This window comes from Falco rusticolus, chromosome 8, assembly GCF_015220075.1.
Source record: "Falco rusticolus isolate bFalRus1 chromosome 8, bFalRus1.pri, whole genome shotgun sequence".
Lineage (NCBI taxonomy): Eukaryota > Metazoa > Chordata > Aves > Falconiformes > Falconidae > Falco > Falco rusticolus.
In genome coordinates, this window is record NC_051194.1 from 44,347,599 (window position 1) to 44,372,414 (window position 24,816).

Below are 24,816 nucleotides of genomic sequence, written 5' to 3' on the forward strand. Positions count from 1 at the left end.
TTATGCATGTGATGATTGAGTACTTTGTCATAAATTCAGTCTTTCATCCTGATACGTAATTATAGCAAAAGGAACAGTAAAATCCTTGTTATTTATCATGGGATGCTGGCTGAAGACAGGAGACCTATTTAACCTACATATATATATCCCTAGTGCTCAGCGTTCGCTTTTTCCAAAGGGGCAACTATATGTAGTTCTGAAGATAAGGTTATTTGTATCCTGTATGTCCTGTTGAATTAGGTTTGAAAACAGAAATGCTGTTGGCAAAGCTGTCACAGTTTTTTAGTTCATTTTTGCCAACGAGTGACCTGTGGCAGTGGAAGATGAGCCAGCTTGGGAATGGGAAGCAGGGAAGCTTCAGGGAAGCAGGCATATCCCTGCATCATTATTACAAACATAATTCATGAAACATCTTTTTCTTCTCCACCTTTCTGCTGCTTGTGACTGACCAGTGTCTGCCACAGCTACATGTGGTACAGAGGTGGGAGGAACAGTCAGAGTGATGGATAGGAACAAAGCATTTTAACCAGTTAAAAACAATCTCAGAGATTGTTATTTTTTCTTTCTTCACTGGAAAGTTTCTGACCTAATGTACCTGGCCTAGATGGTCTTGCTTGGAGGTGGCTGTTCTTCCATTTCTCTAAGTAAGGGGGTCAACCCAGTTGGGGTCATGCTCTTGATTTCATTAATCTTCCACTGTGAAACAACCTTCTGGTGGTATAGCTGGGAAACTATGTGGAACACAAAATAAAGAACTCAGAACCTAGAGACCTCCTTCTCCTTACTTAGGAAGAGGATCAAGAGAGTATGGCCTTACTCTTTCTCCTCTCCCTCTGGGAAATCTCCATTCTAGATCCCCGGCTGAGCCATCTCTACCTTCAGGGGCAACCTGTAACTGTTTTTTCTGGGACTGGGAGGAGAGGTTCTCAGAACCTTAGAATGACCTAAAGTCCTATTTGAGACCCTGAAAAGCTCTTCTATCCCACTAGTAAAGTCCTCACTGCTAGGTAGCAGGTCCTTGTCCTTGTGCAAGCAGTACTTGGAGGGCAGAGAATAGTGGTATAGAGCTGTGGAGGAGCAGATGATGGGAAGAGCACTGTGATGGACCAGGGAATGGCAGAGAGATAGGGACTGGAGAGGTGGCAATGAGGGCTTTATCTAACCATTTGTTGAACGGACTGGAGACTTCATACCTCTCTTGCCCAGAGGCTGTGGTGTGGATTCCCCAGCTCTAATACAGAGTCTAATGTACAGTCATAATTTCTTCCAAATAATAACCTATGCATCTTCAGTGCATGTAGATGTCAAACAGTGACTAGATGTCTGGTTGGATATTGGGTTTATGAGACAAAATAAGTTCCAGCAATACACTGCCAGCAGATGAGAAATCAGAAAATGTAGCATTCACAAAATATAAAATTGAGGAAAACAAAATACTGGAGATAAATCATAATGTAATTAAGCTGTAAGGGTTGGAGCTGCTTGGTTTCTTTATTTTTAAAGAAAGTACTTTATAGTGCTTTCTTTACTGGCCAAATAGATTGTGATAGATCTGATGAAAGAGAATTTCTGAAAGAAATAACTGCTGCTGCTCTACTTAGGTTTGGCTGCAATAGTTAATGATGTTAGTAATTGTTTTCTATTTCTGAACACACAGGAGACAGACCACTGCTGTTCTTATGAATTCTGTTCTTTCCATTTATTCATTAGTAAATATTAGCTCATGGATGCTGATAAATATCTCTCCTTTTCAGTCATCTGATTCGCTACTTGGAAAACAGCAGTTTACATTGTTGAGATGTAGCAGTTCCAACAATGTTATCGTCCAAGTGCAAGCAGCCAATGAATTTTATAGAGGTTGTCTCAGATGGGCCTGTGTGTATGGGAGTCTGCTCTTATCCCCTGCTAATAAATGCTTCATCTTTGCCTGTAATTGTGGCAGAATAAAAACGGTGCTTAGGAGCTTGGCTATGAGGTTGCAGCAAATCGCTACAACCAACCTATGTTTAATGTAGTGACACTAATGAATTCTGAGAATTAATTTTCAGCTAAGAAAGCATGATGGAAGATACTAGAATTTCAAATTAGGTAATGGATTGACTTTCATCAAGGCAAACATGTATAATGTTTGTTTCCTTTTCGATCTCTACTTACTTAGAGTACTTACTACTACTTCCCATTATTTTAGGTCCAAAAGATAGCAGACCAAATACAATCATATTTTCATTATACCTTATCTGAAACCCATCTTGTAGCAGATTTGCTAGTGAATTTGCTCAATGCAAGGTGGTCTCACCACTCTTTTTTTTTAATTTATTTTAAATAATTTCCACTGGCCAAACAAATTGGCTTAATTTGCAGGTGCAGCACATTTGCTGGTTTTATATGTAATTGCAGCATGGTTGATGTTTGACAGTGCCTAAGCTGACTGTCCAAATTGGTATTAAATGGATGCTCAAGTAAGCACCTGAATATATTTTACTTTTCTCCTTTCCTCAGAAACAAATCCTTCAGTGTGGCTGTGTGACTTCTTAGTACTGTTTTTCACTTGTACAATGCATACTCTGATTTCTTTTGGCTGCGTTAAGTAAGAATATTTTCTGATAAGTGACATTATGGAAGCTGTTTTGTTACTGTACTCTTCCCCTTTCAGATGTTATTTTTGCTGGATTTTTGTGTATTACTTCTTGATTTCTGTTTTTTGTGGCCTTTACATGGAATACATTTCCTGACTGAATGTACTGGCAACTTTGGACTCAGGCACCCATATGATTAACTTTTTCACATGTTATAGTTCTGTTCAGGGTGGAGGTCAGTAGAAAACACTGTGATAATGCTCACCTTCATGCAGGCTTTAGCCATCGTAAGAGCTGATAATTCTATATTAAATGCTTTTCTTCTGAAGAGTAGTGTAGTGTCAGTACTGCTTCTAGTGTAGGAGATGATACCTTACAGAACACCTGCAGTGACACTGGCAGTCTGATGCACCATTTTTCATTAGCACGTAGGTAGTGGCCCAAGAATTGTTATTTTACAGGTAACATTGACTAAGAACAGCAGCAGCACGTATTCAGTGTGCACTAGAAGCAACAGAGTTGAAACGACAGTGTGTAGAAACTAAGCATGTAACTATGCCTCAGAATATTTTTGTGTACATAGAGAGGAATTAGGACAAAGGAATATGCACCAAGAGGAGAAACATGATGACTGTCTTTTCAATGTCACATGACAGCTCTCCATCCCACACTTCATCACAACAGGCCTGTGATACACCAAACTGGCACTGAATATCTGAGTATGCACTGACCCCACAGTACGTACTGTGACGAAGCTGCAAGCGGGTACTGGCACTTGAAACATAATAAGGAGTAATTTCTAGAAGTGACTGTGTCAACACTTTTGCTGCTTCAGAGCAAAAGGAGAGTGTATATGCCATACACTCTTCAATTCCTATGGCCTGCCTCATCTTTTTGCTGCTGTGTTCCTAACATGCTGGGAACTTGCCATTTAACTTAATGGATTAAACCAACTTCAGCTGAGATGTACATTCTTCTGTCAGTCTTTTCCCTAACTGGAGTAGGAGTACTCACACAAGAAGTTAGACATGAATTTAAGCAGCTGTCCTGCACCCTTACATGGCTGTTAGTTACTAGCTCTCTGCTTTGTTGCAGCGTCTCACTAACATTCTGAAAAGGCTCTTTTCTTCTGATGTAGACACAAACTTGGCACAATAGTGCTCTGTCTGAGCTTGGAACAGAGACTTTGATTACAGAATCATATAGATGTGTCTATAGTGTGGTCATCTTATGAATTCATTAAGTTTTACTTGTGTTCCAAGTGAAATCCTAGTGACCACAGACTGCAAAAATATCCTACTACTAGAGAATGAAGGCTGCGTATAGATGAAACAATATATAAACTTTGCTAGCTGCAAAGCAAAAGAGTAGCATGCGTGTAAAGTGACTAGTCAGTGGGGGATTGGCAGGAGTATGCAACAGAAGCAAAGGTAATCCTAAAGTATTCTTCAAGACAGCCTCCCTGACAGAACTTACCTATGCTCGTTAAAACGCCTGCCAGACTGAAACAGCTAGCATTTCAGACAAATAAAAGAGAAGCTAAGAACTTTTTTCCCTAAAATGTTTTCCTTCTATCTCTTCTTGTTGGGCTTCCTTAATGAATGCAGTGTCCTGGACATTTTGATGTTTCACCTAGGGGCCATCTATATGGAATAATTTATCTTTGAGCTTCTGGACCTTCTCTATAGATTGTCCATAGATCCATTTGGAGGTTGTTCTGGAGCTCAGGGTAGAATTTATATTAATAACTAAGTACCACCAGGTGAAAGATTTGTATGTTCTTCACACTTGTGATAAACACAAGATATTCTGCTGGAACTGTGTAATTTCTTGAAGAGAATCCATTTAAACTCTAATATTGTTATCATCTGAAAAGCAACTGCCATGGCATTAGGGCCTGTTGCGATAGGACAAGGATTAATGGCTTAAACTAAAAGAGGGTAGATTCAGACTAGATCTAAGGAAGAAATTTTTACAGTGAGGGTGCTGAAACACTGGCACAGGTTGCCCAGAGGGGTGGCCGATGCCCCAGCCCTGGAAACATTCAAGGTCAGGCTGGATGAGGCTCTGAGCAACCTGATCTAGTTGAAGATGTCCCTGCTCATTGCAGGGGGGTTGGACTAGATGAACTTTAAAATGTCCCTTCCAACCCAAACTAGTCTATGATTCTATGACACAGCTTTACTTGGATTCAGTTATATTACTGAAAACTTCCTGATGTAATAAAACTTAGAAGAAAATTTATATATTAACAACATAGCATAAATACTATAAATTTGTAATTATTGTTAGAATGGTAAAAAGCACTAGAACACATGAGCTTTTCAAACTGAAATCTCCACTTCAGATACTTGCCATCAATCTGTGATTTTGTATACTGCATAGCTTTTGTTGTTCTGTGGGGTTTTTTTCCTCTGCCTTCCTGATTAATGTGACCTTTCTTTTGAAATGCTTTTTTCCTTTTTCTTGGGCAACATATAAATTTAACCAGGATTGGCAGGGACTATATTGTCTGTGTGGCTGTATTGACTTTTAAAAACCATGGATCACAAAAGGAAAAGTATGTGTGGGGAGCGTTGTCAGAATCTGTTGAAGGCTAATGATGGATCTCTTCATGGAGGTGAAGGACTGATATTTATAGCCTTGCACTCAGAGGGATGTAGATAAAGCAGGTTCTGTTACTTTAGTCTTTCTATCAGGAGGCTACAGTTCTAGCCTATAGCAAAATTCACCAAAATAGTTACAAAACTGGTAGCACATTTTACAGACTTTTGTTTTCTGGACCAGATGTACCAAGAAGAGATTGGGAAAATGGTTTTCAGGAACCTAAAGTATTAAAGTTATGTTCAAAGATATTTCAGGATCATTTTAAGACCAGACATTAGGCTTCAGTAAAGTGTTTGAGGTGAGGCTAAACTTTAATAATTTTCTAATGTGTTTGGTAGTATTTGAAATCAATTAATGTGTATGATTATTTTTTAGATGTAGTTTAGATTTTGCAAATTGTTATTGATACTGCTAGAATATAAATTATTCTAAAAGGTATTACAGTTTCATTGCATTTTTGGCTAAAAAGGTAATTTTGTGATATTTGGCCTTGCCTAAGGGAGTTCTTTAGGTGTATCACTTAATATCAGGCAATAGGGGATGTAATTGTGAAGTATGTAATACAATGGATCTCATCAAATAAAGTAGTCTTGGGCTATAATGTGCTGCACTGATAGGTGCTACAAGGGAGTTATATACTGAATTGCAGCATTTCTTTTTCACATTCTCAATGTCAATATTATTATTTGAGCAAGATAAACAGATTAATATAAAGAATTAGAGGGTACTTCAAAGTGATCTAATCCTGTTAGATCATTCTTCTGTTTGGACTGTATTTTTTCAGCTTTATTGTACAGAAAGGAATTCAATTTTAATGATGGCTTCCTCAATTTTAAATCTCAATTATATAAATTAGCATGACACTTTATTTTATGCTAATTTAATAGGATGTATCTCTACTCATTATAGATCACCTGTTCCTATCACTGACAGAACTTTAGTACCCTGGCTAGCATTTAATTCTGATTCATTCATTTCTCTTCCAGTCTGAATTACATAGGTTTGCAGAATTTTTTATGATTCTTATGCTAACACTTGTCATTGCAATATAGAATATCTACTTGAAACATTAATTTTAAAAACAAAACACTGTATCAAATTGTTCTGACTAGTGTTATATCACAGGTTTCACTTGTTTTTAATAGGCTATATCCTACAGTTCTTAGTCAAACTACCTAATTGGAGAACAGGTAAAAAATTAAAGTGAATTACTACTCATTACTATTCATAGACTATCAATTACTATTGTCTATTCATCTTAGGTTATGTTTAATGTAGATGAACTGTATAGCACTCACAAGATACAATGACATTTTTTCATAGTAAACTAATTACAGTTAAAAAGAGAGGTCAAATATGCTCAAATTCATAGTCTTTATAGTAGTGTACTTGTAGGGTGAATTGGCTTAAGTATTTTGTGCCAGATTTATTCCAGTGTAGAGGAAGGGTCTTGTCGCATACTGAGGAACTCAAATTCGTAGAAAAAGAAACTACTGTACAATAACAGGCACACAGTAAGCCGATTCAAATCATGCTGTAATGAGATAACATCATTGCCTGAGACCACTATTTCTCTGTCACAGGTGTCTTATCAAGGATTTTGAAAAGCGTCCTTCAGTCACCCATCTTTTGGAGCATCCATTTATTAAGCAAGTACATGGTAAAGATATGTCTCTGCAGAAACAGCTGGCTGAGCTAATCCAAGAACAGCAGCAGCTAGGCTCCATAGCCAAAACAAGGTACTGTAAAACATTATGCTGCAGCCCACCTTCCCCACGCTAATCCTGGAAGAACAAGTTGAAACTTTGGATGCATGATTTACTGTCTCAAATTATTATTAATGCATTGACTAGCAGCAGTATTAGTAATAATGCTGCATGCCATGTGAATGCGAGATACTCGTTTTCCCATTGATACTTTTTAAAGCTAATTTGATCAGTTATAACGCAACCTTCTCCTTAGCCTTCTTTCTCCCACTGAACTCTGTTCTGTATGTATTCACTTTTGGCTCAGTCATGGAGATGCTAATAATTCCAGGATGTTTTGGTTTGTGGAAATACATATTGGCGTGATGAAAAATTATATCGTATTTTGGTTGCAGATCTTTAAAAATACAGCTGTGAACAATGAAGTGAGTACTAGAAAATGTTAAGAACAGAACACTTTGAAGTTTGCTCTTTGGTTACATACTATGAGTAAGAAAGGTATTCAGCACTTAAAGTAATTGTTTTATCTGTAGTTTAATAGTAACTGCTATTTTTCTTTCAGCCTAGTAACTAATTTTAAAGTGTGCTTAAAATACTATGAAAGTTCAGCAGCAGCAGTGGGATTTTTTACTTTTGGGGCCGATTGTAAATATGTCTTAGTTTAGTTGTTGTCCAGAGGGTGGCAGAATTTCACTGTTTCAAAAGAGAATTAAATGCAAATGAACACACATTCCCAAGCTCAGCAATCATTCTGTAATATGAATTTTGTCTAGAGTTAGATAAGCTCTGGCCCATTATTATAAACAAACACCTACTAATGTTGATGAAGAAAATTAAATGTCATGATTCATAAGTCATAAACATGTGTATACTTATATGCTGTAAGACTCTGTAGTTTAAATGCTAAAACCCCAAACAAAAATGTACAAGTTAAAATAAAGGAATAGCTGTAAGTACAGTTTCAAGGTGAAGTTGACTTCTGCGGGTTTATAGTAGTAGGTGGGGTTTTTTTCTGGCAAAATATACCAGGAGCTGCTTACTGTGGGTGAGGGAGCTATGCCGGTGTTCCAGTACAAGTTTCTACTTTATCCAGCCTCCTAAGCAGACCTTGCCCATGTAACACCTCACGGATCAGTTGCCTGCAGCTGTGGGTTGGCTGGCCTGAGAGGTATCAGAGTTTTTCCCAGCTGTTAACCAAATGGAAGGTATAGGCAGAGAAATGGTCCTTGTGCTAAGAGGAGCTCTGGAATAGATTCCTCATGGTATTTCAATACATTCTTCTGGGATCTATCTCCATAATGTGGAGTGAGAATGAATCAAGACCAAGGCAGCCTTTCTTTCCTCAAGCCTTTCCATATATTAACTGGGAGCGCTGTGACAGACAAGCTTCTACATCCTATGCTTATGTGTGACAGGAATGTAGGAAGGATTTTGCTTCCCAGCACCCCCACTATGAATCAGTGCTCACTTAATGGAGTTTAACTCCTCATCCATCTTAAATATTTTGTTCACCAAGGGTGATTATTTGAAACTTGTATGCAGTAGCACCTGCAGATTGCAGTGGTGAAGGGGGACTCTTGCAATAGTGGATTTAGTCCTAATCTTATCCTCTCTACCAGTCTAAGTTCTGTTGTTGTCCCCAATGCCCCTAAATTTACTTGGCCAACTAGTCCCAGGTTCCCTGTCCCTGGTCGTTATCTGACCCGCCTTTCCCATCAGTTTCCATTCACTGTTCATTCTGTTTGTCCTTAAGGCTTTATTTTCCTGTTAGAGTCAGCTTCTTGTGGCTTCTTCCTCTACCATCCAATAGTTTCTGTTCTGATCTCTACCTTCTTCAGCAAGTCCTAGTCCAGGTTCTTCTGTTTTTTCAATTATTTCTCTGTTCTTGGTGTTCTTCCTTACATGATAATGTACTCACAGCAGTCATGTTCTTCGTTGTCACTGAATTCACCTTTTCCAGGTCTGTTACAGTTTCTCTTCTAGTCTTAAAGCTCTACTCTCAGCAGACTCTTTGTATCCATCTTGTTCTTTCCTGGACTCTTGGTTTGCTTTTAGCCATGCCTCTGAATTAGGTGGCTTCTTCCTCTGCCAATGAACAATAAGAGAGGAGATACATTAGGCTGCTGGAGAAACAGGTGTCTACTTTCACTTTGAAGCCAATGGGCCTAACTTCTATTAAAGAATGTCTTTCTGATTGTTGTAGCATTGTAAGCACCAGCCCACTTTGATCAGTGCTGAGACCATGCTCAGTGAAGGCAAAAACTTACTGATCATTTACCATTAAAATCTACAAGATACTGTTGAGAATGACAAAGTGCTGATTTTCCAAAGATCTAAAACTTGATCAAATTAGTACAAACTTTAATGAGATTGCAAAAGCATATCCCTGCAAAATACCAAGTCTGTGGGCCAGACGGTTAATACTGGACTACAAATGTAAGATTATTACAAGAGAATCAGTCACCAGGAGCATCTAATTATAATTTTCCCCAAAGGATAGACATAGTCTCATAATACTAAAGAGCTTTTCCCCCTAGGAAAATTGGTGCCAATTAAAAGCTTTAAAAACTCTGTAATGCATTTATAAAATATTTTTCAATACAGAATCTAACGTGCAGAAGAACACATGACTAGATAGTACTGTAAAAAAAATTTACTGGCATTTATTTGTGGTGATCTGTAAATGTCATCTGAGTATAGTCACCAGTTCAAAGTAAATAGGCCAATTAGACCCCATGTTGAGTAAAACCTTTCTATTATACCATTGTATGTATGTGCATGCCATACATCAGCGAGGGTGTGGCCCAGCAGTTTGCACAGAGAGGGCACTGTCACCTAAGGGCTCAGAGGCGAGCTCCAGTAGTGGTCCTCACCCTCCCAGAAGAAACCAAGCTATGGTTTCCACTCGGCCAGATGCCAGCACCAGAAGGCATATGGCAACCCAGACAGAGTTCCCACATAAACGTGCAGCTGTCCAGGTCATGGGCTGCAAGGAGGGCCTGAGGGCAGCAGAGGTGATAACTGTGTGAGGTGTGACCAGGTGGATGATCTCAGCCTGGTGGCAGAGCTGGAAGAGGAAGTAGAAAGGTTAAGGAGTATGGGAGTGTGAGAGGCTGACAGACTGGTGGAGCTGCTCTCTACCATCACTGAGACACATGGCACTGGATGGACACATCACCAGAGGCAGACTCCCCCTACCTGCTCACCACCAGGCAGAAGGGAGGGGACCTAAGAGATGGGGAGGAATAGAAACAGGTCCCTGCTCAGGGCAGCAGGCAAATCACCCCCCAGCCTACTTCACCTTCCCAGGTACCTCTGTACAATAGGTATGTGGCCCTGGAACCTGAGGGCCAGGAAAATGATATGAACAAAAGTCCATCCAGGTTCCAGGAGTTGCCTACGGAGAGCCAGTCAACCCCACACATCGACCAGCGCTGCCAAGAAAAAAGAAAGGTGGCTGTCGTCAGCAACTCCACTCTGAGGGCCTTGATATGCTGACCAGATCCAACCCACAGGGAAGCCTGCTGCCTCCCTGGGGCCCGGGGAACAGATGTTACTGGAAAACTCGCTTGTCTGGTACAGTCCTCTGATTATTAGCCATTACTGGTTTTCCACGTGGGCAGTGATGAAGTCCAAACAACAAGAAGTCAGAGGGCGATCAAGAGGGACCTCAGAGCCTTGGGGCAACTTGTTGAGGGATCATGAACTCAAGCAGTGTTTTCTTCTGTCCTGCCAATTGCAGGGAACAATGGTGTGTGTAATCGAAAATCACACAGATCAGTACCTGGCTCTGGGCCTGGTGTCACCAGCTAAATTTTGGGGGGTTTGACCATGAGTCAGTTTACACAGCACCAGGCCTGCTGGCAGCAGACAGCATTCACCTGTCTCAAAGGATTCTAAATCAGGAATTAGCAGGGCTCATTGAGAGCTTTAAACTAGATTCAAAGGGGGAAGGGAATAAAACCAGACTTGTTAGAGATGAGCCTGGGGGCAGCATGCCAGTGTCGGAGGACCTGCAGGTGCTAGTGAACAATCAGCTGAACATGAGCCAACAGTGTGCCCAGGTGGCCAAGAAGGCCAAAAGCATCCTGGCTTGTATCCAAAACAATGTGGCCACTGGGACAAGGGAAATGATTGTCCCCCTGTACTTGGCACTGACGAGGCCACACCTCAAATACTGTGTTTAATTTTGGGCCCCTCGCTTCAAGAGGGACATGGAGGTGCTGGAGCGTGTCCAGAGAAGGGCAGCGAAGATGGTGAAGGGGCTGGAGCACAAGTCTTATGAGAGGCAGGTGAGGGAAATGGGGATGTTTAGCCTGAGAGGAGGTGGCTCAGGGGGACACCTTATCACTCTCTACAACTGCCTGAAAGGAGGCTGTAGGCAGGTGGGGTTGGTCTCTTCTCCCAAGTAACAAGTGACAGGACAAGAGGAAACAGCCTCAAGTTACACCCAGGGAGGTTTAGGTTGGCTATTAGGGAAATTTTTTTCACTGAAACAATGGAACAGGCTGCCCAGGGAGGTGGTGGAATCACCATCCCTGGAGGCATTTTAAAAACATGTAGATGTGGTGCTTAGTGACATGGTTTAGTGGTGGACTTGACAGTCCTGGGTTAACGGTTGGACTTGATGATGTCAAAGATCTTTTCCAACCTAAATGATTCTATGCTTTTTCTGTTTATTGATGTGCCCATGACAGGTACAGTGAAATGTGCATTAATTCCCTGATGTTCAGAGATAAAGAAAAGTAGATGTCCTTTTTAGGAGTATAGCAACACTACCGATCAATAATTTAAAAGGTAAATAAAAAAAAATGTTCTCAGATCACAGGCTGAACATTTCCAGAAACTTGGGAAGCCAGCAGGGTGCTGGTGTTAACAGTGCTTCTACTGTGAGGGAACTCAGGGAGCCACTGGTGATGACTACTGATCAGGAGGTATCTGGGTTTTGGCTTATTTGAAAGTCTTCCAGCATCGATGCTTTGCACTTGCATCTTTTCCTTCTTTTCTGAGTCAGCACCAGTGGTTTTTTAAATAGGATTCTCTTTCCAGTTAAGCCATGACAGTTTTCCCTATTTTGGGTCATTTCTTAAGGCCATTGTGCCTGAAAGCAAGCCTGCAGTCAGTATTACTGGTTTAGATGGTGTGATGGAGACATGTGGAGAGTCAATCTATCAACTCACCGCTACTGAGGAGAGAACTGGCTTCTTTTTCTCATTCTCCCATAGTTCCCAGGAACAAGCTCATGATGCTGTTTTTATTACAGCTCAAATGATTGTCAAAACCTCCTGAGCTAGAACTTCTATAGTAAGAGAAAATAACTAAGTTAACACAAACACACAGATAATTTTCTAGTCTGTTAATGACTGCAGAGGGGTGCCTCAACTGATGTAGCTGAGGTAAAGGAGGGAATACTTCACCTGACCAGGAATAAGGAGGAGAGTGGTAGAAAGAAGCAAGCCGTCCCCTTTTGGCAGGATCATCTGGGTCAGCCTCTGGAGTCACAGGCTGAAATGCGTCCTTAATTCACTTTCTTTCATTCTTCATTTATAAACTTCTTTGTATGCAGTGTAGCTAGGCTTAACTTCAGCACAGTTCTTCATACCTCTGAACTGAAGGGGCACTTCATTGTCCTTGCTGGGCTCAGAAGAGCCTACTAACACACACATTTGTTGCTATCATCAGTTTGTTGCTGACAGACATATTGTTGTCACTTTGTCATGAGATAACTTACCAGAGAGCTTTGTACCGTATTATTTCCTTTAAGTTAGAAATTAATAATAAAAAGAAAAAGTTTATGCTAGTAAAAGATGACTTTTAAAATACAAAGTGGCATTAACAATTGCCCATGCCTTTTTACTGAAAAAGATGCACTTTGAAACTTTTCCACCAGTTTTATTTTTCTCTAAATTATTTTCATCAGTGAGATGCAAATATCTCCTATCCTTATGCAAGTATCTCCTATCCTTATGCAAATAGGTGTTTTCAGTTTCAGAAAAACCCTGCCAGGATACCCCTCTTTTCACACTTGTAACAAGGAAGAAGATTCTTTTTTAATCTGTTGGCACATTTTAGGCTGAAATCCTTGAGTTTTGCCATGGTCTTGAGTGAAACTGAAATTTCAGCATCAGCACTCCACTCCTGCATTGCCTGTTTCTTATACTCTCATGGGGGAAAACTTTGTGAGAAAGTCCAATGTCACAGCTGCATAAGGTTGCGCTCTGGGTATTATCTTTATCTCTTCTCCATATCCCTTTTGTAAGCTATCAGTTAACTATGTGTATGTTTTGTCTGGTTTCTAACAATACCAGGACATAAATGCTAATTAACAACAATATGCTTTTCATTAACAGCTTTGCCATAGAAGCAGTTGTATGAAGTTTAATTTTAAGGAATGTATTTGGTGCTAAGTAGTCCACTACTTCTATTTTTATAAAAGATCTTTAATCCTTAAAAAATAGATGTTAGTTCATTAGAACATTGTTTCACATATATTAGTTCCAGCAATGCTGAATCTTTCCCATCTATTCTGAAGTAGAATACATCATTACTTTTTAACACATGGATACTGATTTGTAGTTCATCTTGGGAGCCAGAGCACTCTTATTCCCATCAATGTATAGCTGCCTCTAGGCAGGAAGCATTTCTTAAAATCAGAGAGGATGCTGGGTTTTTGTTTAGGTTTTTTTTTATTGCTTTATCAATCCTGTACTCTCACAAGGAATGTGAAATACTTTCAGGTTATTCAAATAGTGTCCTACATAATAACATTATAAGAACAAGAAATTTAATTAATTCCTAAAGACTTGCACCTCATGTAGCATTAAATTGCAGAACTGGAAAAAAGCAGGAATCTTAAGTTACAGTAAGGTATGGACAACAGAACATGCAAAAATTGGTTAGGAATGACAAGCAGAATTATAGAAATGTTTTTAGTACAGTAATAATAACTGACTGTTGATAAAGACTTTGTGGCTAATTCTGTATTCTCTAAGTAAAGAAGGGTACACAAGTCAAGTTGATAGTAATCTTGCTGTATTTCAGGGATAAGTTCTTTGAGATAGAGATTAATGCAATTGCATGTCAGTAAAATACCAAGAATGTTTAAACACCTTCTGAATTATAATTCAAAAGCATGGTAGAGGTTTGTGGGTTTTTTTCCTCATTCTCTCTCTGAATTACTGTGTGACCTCAGTTTTATCACTTACCCTCAATGTTTCTCTGTTTTTCCACTTATGAAATGGCTATTAATAGCTTCACTTAATACATTATTCCTACAAAAAATAGGTAGCAGTTTGTCTGAGGCAAGAACTTTTCTTGTTTTTTACTTGTTCTATAAAGCTGTACTGTACCTTTGGTCACAGTAAACTTGTTAATGAAAAGAAATGCATAATGCCTGAAGCTCTAGCTATTTTTTCTTTCATTCTTTCTGCCATAGAGTCTGGGAAGACTCTAGGCAAAGATACATTACACATTATAGATATTGTTAATTCTCACTTAACAGTAAGCATTTGCTCTGTTTGTGTAGATTATATTTTTGTTAAACAGTGTTTGAGTGTGTTTGATAATCCATAAAGGCATTATAAGAGAGAGCTGCTCACTTTCCAAATATGCGTTTTGATCTCCTGAACTCATTGGTGTGGTCAGTTGCTTTTTTGATTCATTGTACAAGAGGTTCCAACATCCAGGCTGATTGCCAGCCTGCTGGAGGAAGAAGTCAGAAGGGATTTAATCTGTTTCCTAATATTTCTCAATGTTAAATGACTCTTTGTGCTGTCTACATTGGTAAAATATACTGCAAAAGTGGGCATGTTCTCTGGAGTTTGTTTATAAATATCAAATATTATTACTGGGGTTTTGTCCTTGTCAGGGATTAATCTAAACCTGGCAAAGCTGGCAGCTGGTTTAGTCTTGAAAAAGTTGAAAAACATATGTCAAAACTTCCAAAGTCCTTTAAGCTAGGTGGGATCTCAAGTTCCATAAATAACATTTAAAAATACCATGGAGCTTGTCATGGAGACATTTAAAAGGGAAACTCAAATTTGAAACCCCAATATTCTGTATAATGTCCCAGCTCTCCTTGCATAAATTTTGATGATAAAAACTTGCATCCTTTAGGAAGACTTTCTCAAAAAAGTAATCTTTCCATTTTATTCCATTAAAAAAAAAACCCAAGATGTAAAATGACTTAGTGGCTTGTGAGTAGAAGTAATGGAAAACTGGAGGAAAACTGTACCAATGATCAGCAGAAGAGAACGTAATGAAAATATTCTGGGGTTTTTTTTCCCCTTTGAATGTACAACAATTAAGGAATTACCTATTTATGAATCACCTTAAAATAACAGGCTGCTCTATCCACTACAGCACGCAGAAGAAAAATCTAAAAAAGCAAAGTCACAACGGCATGTGAGATGGAGAAGTTCAAATGTAATAGTAGATCTATTAACTGCCTTTTAGCTATGGTGGAGGGGCAGAACATCAAGGAGGAAAATAGATTATTGAAAGCTTAGAAATTGGAAAAGGAAAGAAGATTCTTCATAGAATGCATTCTAAAACTTTTGCCCTTGCTAACATACTTATAAGCTGTCTTTCAAAATTTTATATACTGTGGGTTCCCCTGTGGCATTTGGCTGTTCTTTAGGGGGAGTTAATGTGGGGCAGCTATATGAAATGCAGTAGATAAGTCTATAATAATTTTGAAGAAACAAAAATATTTAGTAATCACCAGTTGCCATCTATGTTTATTTTGTTAGCCCTGTCAAATGTCACAATACCTGAAGCTGAGCAAAACTATGGTCTTCTATATTTCAAGTGATTAATAACTTCTGGCCTGAAATTTTGGTAACTGATTTGATGTTTGAGAGTTAATGTTGATCAAGTATCAAATGGTTTTGGTTATATGGTTCAAAGTGGCAGTTTCCCAGTTATTAGCAGCTTTGAAGATGCCAAGGCCAGGTGTGTCTCATTCTTCTCTGGGATGTTTTCTTACAGACTAGGTAGTTAATGTTCCTGTCTCTAAGTAGGCTTCTTCATAGGAATCAAGCAGAAAAGGTCTACCAACCTCGTTTCAGTTTTTAAGAGAACAAAAGAACTTCAGTGTTTGCATGAATAAGGTTTTAAACAAATTTACTGTAGACCGTAAAGAGATCAGAGTTTATTGGTTTGGGTCATGCTGGGTCAGCATACTACTGCTGGTCACCATTTAGAAGTTTGTTTCTGTAATGGGGAACAGACAGTTGTGAAACCTTGCATTCATCATTAAGAATCAAACTTGAAGAAGTTGGGGGCGGGGGGGAGGGCGGGGAGGGAAGAAAAAAGGAAGAAAAGTAAAAAGAATCTAAGCATCAAATACTTTGGGAAGGGCAGGTATGTTCAGGTTACCTTGTCAGATACTGGGATGAGACTATGGTAGCTTGGCAGCTTCCCCCTTCTTATTAGCCAGCTGGATTACAGCAGCATTCCATCCAAGGAAGTACTTCTTACAACCACACATCTAGCTTCTCTGCCAGCTCACATTTAGTTTTGAAAGCAATTAACTGCAAGGAACTTGATTGCATCCAGCCAGTAATTTCCTTTGGACTCAGAGATAATAACAGAAACAGAAACAGAAATAATCCTCTGATGCTATACACAATGTAATTTAATGCAATTCTTCTAGCCTTCCTCTATATGAATATTAGGCAAATGAGTTTAAAACTTTTTTCCTTTTTTTTTTTTTTTAATTGCAAAGCTACCATTGCCTCCAAAAGTGATCCTTGGTCTGATTATAGTGTATATATTTTTACTGGAGGTTACGCAGATTTTCGTTATAGCTGCAGCATTCATATTTTAATTAAAGCTGTGTCAGTGTTTCTATTATGACCTTGCTTCAACAAATTACTCCAGGCTGAAACTTGATGTAGAGGAGCAAAATTCACTCTTTGCAATGCCCAGGAAATAGGCTGAGTTTCTCTGTGTGGCAGTAGCACATTCTTCACTCTCTTTTCTTTCTCATTGTGTTGAGTATTTTTCTTGTAAATCTTGGTTTGGGTGTGATTCATTTTGAAATTGGCAATAATGTAAGGAAGAACAAGTACAGAAACAGTTTTTCCTATGTGAGTCCTAGAAAAAAACCCAGTAAATGTAAATACTTAACTGCACCAAGAGGCCAAAGTAAAAGCATTCATAAAATAATGTTAGGGGTGGAGGTAGAGGGAGGAGAGAGAGAGAAGAGACATCAGCGGGAAGCTTCCCAATGAACATAAAAATTTATGGTCTGCTTTCATCCTCTGGTTGGACCTGCCAGCAAAGGTGACTTTTTGGTCTAGAAGTCTATGTGGTCCATCTAGCTTTTCCTTCCCCATCATCAGCTCGATAGCAGGGTCATATGACCGTATAGCTATTTACAATGCATTTCTATTACTGTGACTGCTGTCTAGTAAAAAAGAGGTTATTTTCTTTCAAACTGTCTCATCCCCACAAGTCGAACAAATGAATGCTTCCCACCCTCTTCATGAAATTGTTCTCCTGAGGGAGAAATGCTTCTCACCTTTTGCTCCTCCTCCAAAATCCAAGAAAACTCTGTCTCTCCCAGCTATTCCTGCCTGATAAAAAGGCAAAGGGAGGGTGGTTGGGAGGATAGAACCTTCTTCAACAGACAGTGCTCATCACTGGAGTGCTGGAATAATTCTAATGCTGTTTTCAGATTTTATAAACTTAGGTACCTTGAGTGACTACCCCTTTATGCCACTTCTGTCAGTGAAGAGACTACATCCTCCAGGGGATGATTCAGAACATTGCTGGAACCTTAAGGCAAATAATATCTTTGATTTTCCTTTTGCTTAGAGTTTGTACATTTTTTATGTCATCAGAAAGGAAGAGTAGTTGAAAAAATGGCTGATAATTCTACTTTTTATGCAAAAAAATACCAACATTTATTTCCCGAATTAAAAGCATTTTCTTCTGCTTTTAAAGAATTTTTTTAAATATATTTTAAAAGCAGATTGTATTTCTGATGTAAAATTGTGGAAATAATTAAAGGTTACTGCCTGTATTCTTCCTTCCCACTCTATCAATGTATCTGTAGGACATAGGGTCAGTAGAAGACTGATGAGGCCAGCAGGAGATTTGAAGCTAATGTGATGTTATGCTCCTAATATCCTCTTCCTAATCATGTACTTAGGAAAATGAGTTAAGCACAAGGAGATATATGCACAGAGGTATATATGTTTCACTTACATTTAACTAAAACCAGTACCATACTTTATTTACATAGTGTTAAAAAAACCCACAACCTTTTCCAATAAAAAACCCGATTTGTTTATCACTTAAAGAGAACAAACAGCAGAAGTTTAATACAGTCAGATAACAGATTAGTTTATAAAGACATTCTGCAGTTAGAGATGCTTAAGTTTGAATGTGCCCTCTTCCCCTTCCTCCCTGCACCTCTGGTAGATACATCCGTAGTTGGAGCTTGTTGCAATGTAATATTGTGGCTGTGATGGTTTGCTTGAGGAAGAAAAAGCTTCACAGATGAGTTATGTTGGCTATAATGCCTAGCCATTGTTTTGTTAGTTACATCTCCATGAAGTAAAGCAACTGATAAAATATTTGCTTCATTTGTAGACTGAGGGGTGCTCCCATCTCTTATATTATTTACAACAGCATTTTTCTCTGCAGTGAAGTAAGAGGTTGACTGGTTTGAAATGGAAACAATTAGAAAAAACAGTAGTACATCAGGCTGCTCACATGCATTCCTACTCCTTTGAGGATCTGGCTTGTCAGCAAAGTATAATGTTCTTGAATATAGTGACTGCTTAAAAAAAAAAGGGAAAAAGAACTCACAACTCTACCACCTACTCAAAGATCTGAAAATGGAAAATTTAATTTAATGGAACTTTAAACAAATCTACACAATCACCATGTTGCTCACTGGAAATAATACCCACTGTAACAATTTTTCTTTCATAGCTTCCTGTTTATGCTCTCCTTTAATTTCTTCATATGTATAACATCAAGCAGATTATCTTCTCTGGGAATGTAGGATATAAAATGTAAGTGAGACTGCCAGTGAAACCTGCTATGTTCCCACTATTTTATTTCATAACTGACAAAACAGTTTGCGGTTTTATTTAGTTACAATTCAAATAAACCATTACAGAATAGTTTTCCAGGACTCATTGAGAAGACAAAAGTAAATAAGGGAAATGAATAAAAATAGACATAAAAAAATCAGAAACATTAAATGTGTTTCACAAATATCAGTGAAGCTGTACTCTTAGCTAACACTCTTCCTTCCTCTTTGTTAGAGGGTTGCCATGCAGTAATTCTTCTGATGATATAATATATAATGGCTCTTGGATATGACAGCATTCTTTTTACTGAATGAAAGCTGACTGGCTTCAAGTGTAGAGATGTACATAAAGAGAAAAAAAGCAAAAGCCTCAATGCTCATTTTTGAAACAGGATTCCATGACTATATGAAGATATGATTAAAGAAAAAAAGACCTGCTACATCTTCATGTTAACCTTCATCATTATAGATAAACAGTGTTTCCTGCCAAGTCGCAGTACCATTCTGTTAGTGCTTGATATAATATTAGCATTGTTTTGGTATGTGTGATCATGTGATTCCTACTTTCTACATGGCAACCAATACAGAAACAGTCTGTCAAGGACTGTCATTGAGGCTCAATGCTGAGTGTTACCCAGCAGGATGCAGACTGTATCTCGGTGGGTGTCCTTCTACTATGCTTTGATTATATTTGTTGTAAAGAAAAGCCCAGTTGTGCTTACAGCATTCATATTTCACCCCCTTGGCAGAAGACATACTACAGTCTCTTGATTTGTCCCTGTTTCAACTAGATGTGTTGTTTAAAAACATATACACAGCATTTTCAAAGATTCTTTCAGTGTAATCTGATTATAAAGGGGTTATGTGACAGTTTGTCTCTGCCGTGTGGCTTAAATCTCTGAGGACAAGCTGAGTGAACATCCATACAATTTAGAGTCTGATGGCAGCTGTGGTTCAAAAATGTTGTTTTGGGCCAGATCTAGGGTCATCTGAGGTGGCACTTTGGCATACACCAAGGTAACAGAAGTATTTTATACTACTTGTTGCTTCTTGTAAGTTCGTTAGATGACAATACTATAGGTTGAGTATGTGGGGGGAAAGATTTAATTAAACAGAGTGGTAGTTTATTCACTTAGAGCGAGAAGGGAAGGGAAGAGAGGGATAATTATTTTATACTGTGTGAGTGGAGAGTAGTAAGTCTACAGATAAATCTTCTAATCTGAGCACTGATAAATAGATAGGGTTATATATTGTGAAAGAGAAAATAGATATTACACTGGACAGCAAGCTGACCCATTGCTTTTATAAGAGATATTTCAAGCAAAAATATGTATTTCAAGGAGTGTGTCTATGTTTTCCGCATGACAAAAACACTCACCCATGACTTCCCATTGCCTCTTAGTGTCTGCTGTCTTTGATACAGTTTTATAACACTCGTGCTCTACTAACAAACTTCTAGGCATGAACGAATACATACTAGAAGACCTTACCATGTGGATGAAGCTGATAAATACTCTCTAGATGACGATCTGGTAAATCTAGAAGTTCTAGATGAGGTACTGTACTGTCTGAGTAGCAGTTTCTGACAATTGTGCCTCACGTTATGCCTGTTTCTGCTTTTTAGGCTTCTTTTAACAGAATAAGAAGAGTTCCTTCTTGCAAGCTTTTGTCTCACCACGGCAAAGGAATTGTCACGTGACTGATTTGCTATCATCACTTCATTAATATTCTATATAGTGACATAAAAGCAGTAGCAGTGAATCCTATTATGCTGAAGAATTTAATTATGAGTGATGCTAGTTTAAATTATTTTGTGAGTTTCTTAAAATGTGAAGTTTAGTCATGAGGATGTAGATTTAAGTGATTTTTCCTAAAATTGATGAATGTATATGGAGTAATACAGTATCTACAGCTTCTTGATAAAAAGTGGTAAAACAATATCAGTTGCATATTTCACTATATCACCTATATGCAGAATATCTATAAATTTTTGTTTTGATGATCCTTAAATTGCATGCCAGCAAGAAAAAACCATCCTACTAAATTGTGCTAGTGTCCTGTTTAAAACAGTCTCTTACAACCACTTAAAATTTAATCCTTGAAAAATTATTATCCTTGTTTCATGGTCAAATAAAAAATTAAATGGAAATGTACTATGAAGTGCAAAAATAATGTGCATGGCCATTTTCTCTTCAGAAGGTTTCTCTTCAACCTGCTTCTTAGGCTGGTATAAAAATATGTACCAGTCTGGGAATAGGAGTTGCCATTTAACAGTTCTATGGCATTAGCAAGGATTTTGAAAATATTTGTTTGGTTTTATGGTGTTGGCATTTGAAAAATAATTAGTAACACTTATAATAAGTATTTCTTAATCAGTATTCTCAGTATATTTACAAAAATCTTCCTAACTGGGAAAATACCATTTAACTATCAAACTTTTTGTAATCTTCTCAGGATACAATTATTCATCAGCTGCAGAAACGCTATGCTGACTTACAAATTTATACTTATGTTGGAGACATTTTAATAGCCTTAAACCCCTTCCAGAATCTCAGCATTTATTCTCCCCAGGTAAGAGATTCCAAGCTGTGGACAGTACACTCAGATTTTATATTACCACCACTGGCTAAAATACTTAAGTGATGTTGAAACCTGAGAGCACAGACTAAAGCCCAGCCTTTTCTTCTTCCAGAAATTTGTGGCTTTAAATATTTTCCTTTTTTTTTTCTTTTTTTTTTTTTAATTTGGTCTCATCATTTGATTTCATTCCTTTCTGCTTTGTGGCACAAATTCCACGTGAGGGATGAAGGTTACCCCAGCCACAGCTGTGCATCTTGTCTGGCATTTAGTGCTTTTTTCTGGGAAAAAGGAGATGGTTATATGAACCTCCTTATGCTGCGGCTGTTGCTTCCTGAAGAATTGCTCTAACTATTGGGTAATTACATGTCCTGTGCCATCAGCTGCTGCTTAAAAGGAACAAGTGAATCAAACGCTGTAAAGATAGAGGCAGCATAATTCCCTACAAGTACAAAGAGGTGGAGGCATAAATCTTAGTATCCATGGATGCCTAAATTGGTAGGCAAATTGCAGGTAGAGGGGCCAGATTTCAGATTCACTGTTATCTTTTAAGGTTTTTTTTCTATAGGTTGGGTATTTCCTTGGTTGAATGTTTGTGTTTGAAATTCACTTCCTTGTGATACAGTTCTCTTTAGTGTCTAGTGTGGGAAATGTTGGAGTGCATTTTAGCTGTTGGAATTTGTAATCTGGAAGTTGGACAGAGCAAAGAATTACCACTTTTCTTCCAGGCGATTCAGTGGAAATTCTGTGGTAAAACAGGCAACTACCTTCTGTTGAACAGGCAGAAGATAGTCACTATCCTCTTTTCAGTTCTTAATTCTATAGCTAAGTTTTGTATTTTTACTATGTGTGTTCTTTTTTAAATGTAGTTCTCCAAGCTTTACCATGGTGTGAAGCGTTCATCAAACCCCCCCCACATATTTGCCTCTGCGGATGCTGCCTACCAAAGTATGGTTACATTCAGCAAAGATCAGGTAAGAATCTGTTCTTTTTTTTGAGATCTCATATTAATCATACTGCCGCTATGCTACATTAATATGCTACATATTAATCATATGCTGCTATGTACAGCTAATGTTCTGTTATGTTGTACTTCAGGAATTTTTTTCTGTAAGCCTTTTTTTCCTGCATCAGGAAAACCAGAGTAGAAATCTAGTCACGTTTGGGAATTCTGAAGAGAACACAGTGGCATAAAAGAGACTAAAAGTTCAGATAAGATGGTAGGGTTACCTGACCAATGTGGTTTCCTGGACACCCATGAAGTCCTAGCAGTTGACACCAGCTGCAGATTGCTGCTGCACACTTTTGATTCCAGCTTGTCTTGCACTAGGTATTGTAATAATTTACACCTGTGTAAGATAGGAGGGTCTCAGTGCCATAGCAGATTAACAGAGTTTGAATGACTTTTCATTGCATGAAGACTTTATCGAGCAGTGGATAATCGATTCCTTTAACTACAAGTCACAAAAAATAGGAACAATTAATTTTTTTAGTAAAATATATTAAGGATAGGTCTAATATAAATGTAATAAGAACACAAATCCAATTATATAGCAATGTTTTTAATGAGAATGAAATACCATGCTGTAGAAGCTAGATTTCTTTTTATTGCATTATCAAGATTGTAACTTTGTAGTCTTTCTAATTTTACATGTGGTATGTGTATGAATATTGAGGGCTAATAATTATTTTTATTTATAAAATCCTCCTGATTTTACCCAGCACATCACACAATAATTCATAGAAAATGCTTTTTTAAAATCAAAAAGCAGAATAAAATAATAAAAAAACTGCAATTAGAAAACATCAAGCAAAGACAACAAATAAAAGGGACACTGAAGGTGAAGAAAAAAGTTCTACTGAGTATGTGGAAGTACAGTGACCTGAGATGGCTAGTACTTTTTTAATGACTTATATGCTCTTTGATTGGAGGCATTAAAGAAAACAAGTATTCTTGTAGAATAAGTTATGTGAGACCTTAGCTGGGGAAAAAAATAGTTTTGACAAAAGCCTGTCAGGCTAACCTTGTACATCTTTAATACTGTGACTTTTATACCTGTTTAAGAAGTAATTTGCATTTAGATCTAAATCAATTTCTTATTTTCTGTTTGCAAAGGATTACAGGCGCATGTCTGTTTGTATTACCTGGCTAACGTTATGTTGGTTCTTCAGGTAAAGGTGCATTAGATAAATACTGTAACCAGATTAAAAATTGATTCTATTTTATCCATTGAGCTTTCCCATGTATTTTCCTGTGAAGCCTGAAAATTGACTCCAGGTCTAAATACTCGTGAAGCTAAGGTCAAGCTCTGGCCAAGTCTACAAGAGTTTTAGGAGTTCTAGAAGAATTTGTGGATTTTAACTGTATAAACTATTGCACACAACTTCTTTCTTTGCACACAAAGACCACTAAGTTAGTTATCATAACCCTGTAAATCCATCGAGTTATCTGTTTCCAAGAAGAACAAAAATACCCAACAATAAGGAAATAAATGAGATGCAAATATCATATTATACACATTATATAGAGTCAATCTGTGCACCTGCTATCAGATGCTACAAGACAGCACCAAAGAAATGCTACATCTTTCAGACCTTTTCACAAAGCTCAGTTCTATATGAGTGTCATTGCATCAAGTATTTTAGGACCTTGTATCTTCTCCCAGCCAAGAATCTTGTAGGTTCACAGTGTGGTGCAAATAATTTTCAGGTGTTTGCATAAAACCACATGAATCTATCCAACTGCTCAGTGTTAACATTTTAATTATATGTCGTTGATACTGTACCTGAAGTAGACTAATGTACTGGTGATCTGTAGACAATGTGAAAAAATGGGAAAATAATAAACGCTGTTAGAATTCTTACTTGCTATGACCTTAAGTGTTCATGCTTGAGTGTTCAGGTGTGAACTGGCCTTCAAGGTGTACTGACTTTCTGCTTCTTGTCCATGAAGCCTAACAGCAGAGAGAATACCAAGTGATTTAGACTATTCTAGCTAATCCCTGAGTCTGGAAGCCATTCGGAAAGCCTATAAAATACCTTGTGTTAAGGACTGCTGACTCGGAAAGAAGATGGATACGTTCTCCCAGAATTATCCAATGAACAGATGCATATTTTTCTGAAATGTTTAGATGCTAGTTTTCTGTTCCAGCTTCAGTATCAGCATCACCTACAGAGTAACCTCTCTATGCAGCAGCAATTATTTAAGATTATTTTTAAAGTCACGAGCAGACTTTTGGTCAGTGTATTGAAAACAGCTTTACCCTGTGTTTCATGTTAATTCATATGAAGTCAATGCAGT

The 24,816-nt window shown here is 38.0% G+C and overlaps 1 protein-coding gene across 12 annotated transcripts in view; it reads left to right on the forward strand.

Annotated features, from left to right (window-relative positions):
• MYO3B (myosin IIIB) overlaps positions 1–24,816 on the forward strand; it is a 207,507-nt gene that overhangs the window by 79,431 nt on the left and 103,260 nt on the right. For 11 of the 12 annotated variants that reach the window (XR_005105905.1, XR_005105903.1, XR_005105904.1 and 8 more), the window contains 4 exons: positions 6,767–6,922; positions 20,398–20,494; positions 21,393–21,509; positions 22,385–22,489. Coding sequence is in view for 8 of the 12 variants with exons in the window: in XM_037398442.1 (XP_037254339.1) it covers positions 6,767–6,922; positions 20,398–20,494; positions 21,393–21,509; positions 22,385–22,489 (475 nt within the window). In the remaining 4 variants the exon portion in view is untranslated. The other variant, XM_037398443.1, reaches the window with a different exon arrangement.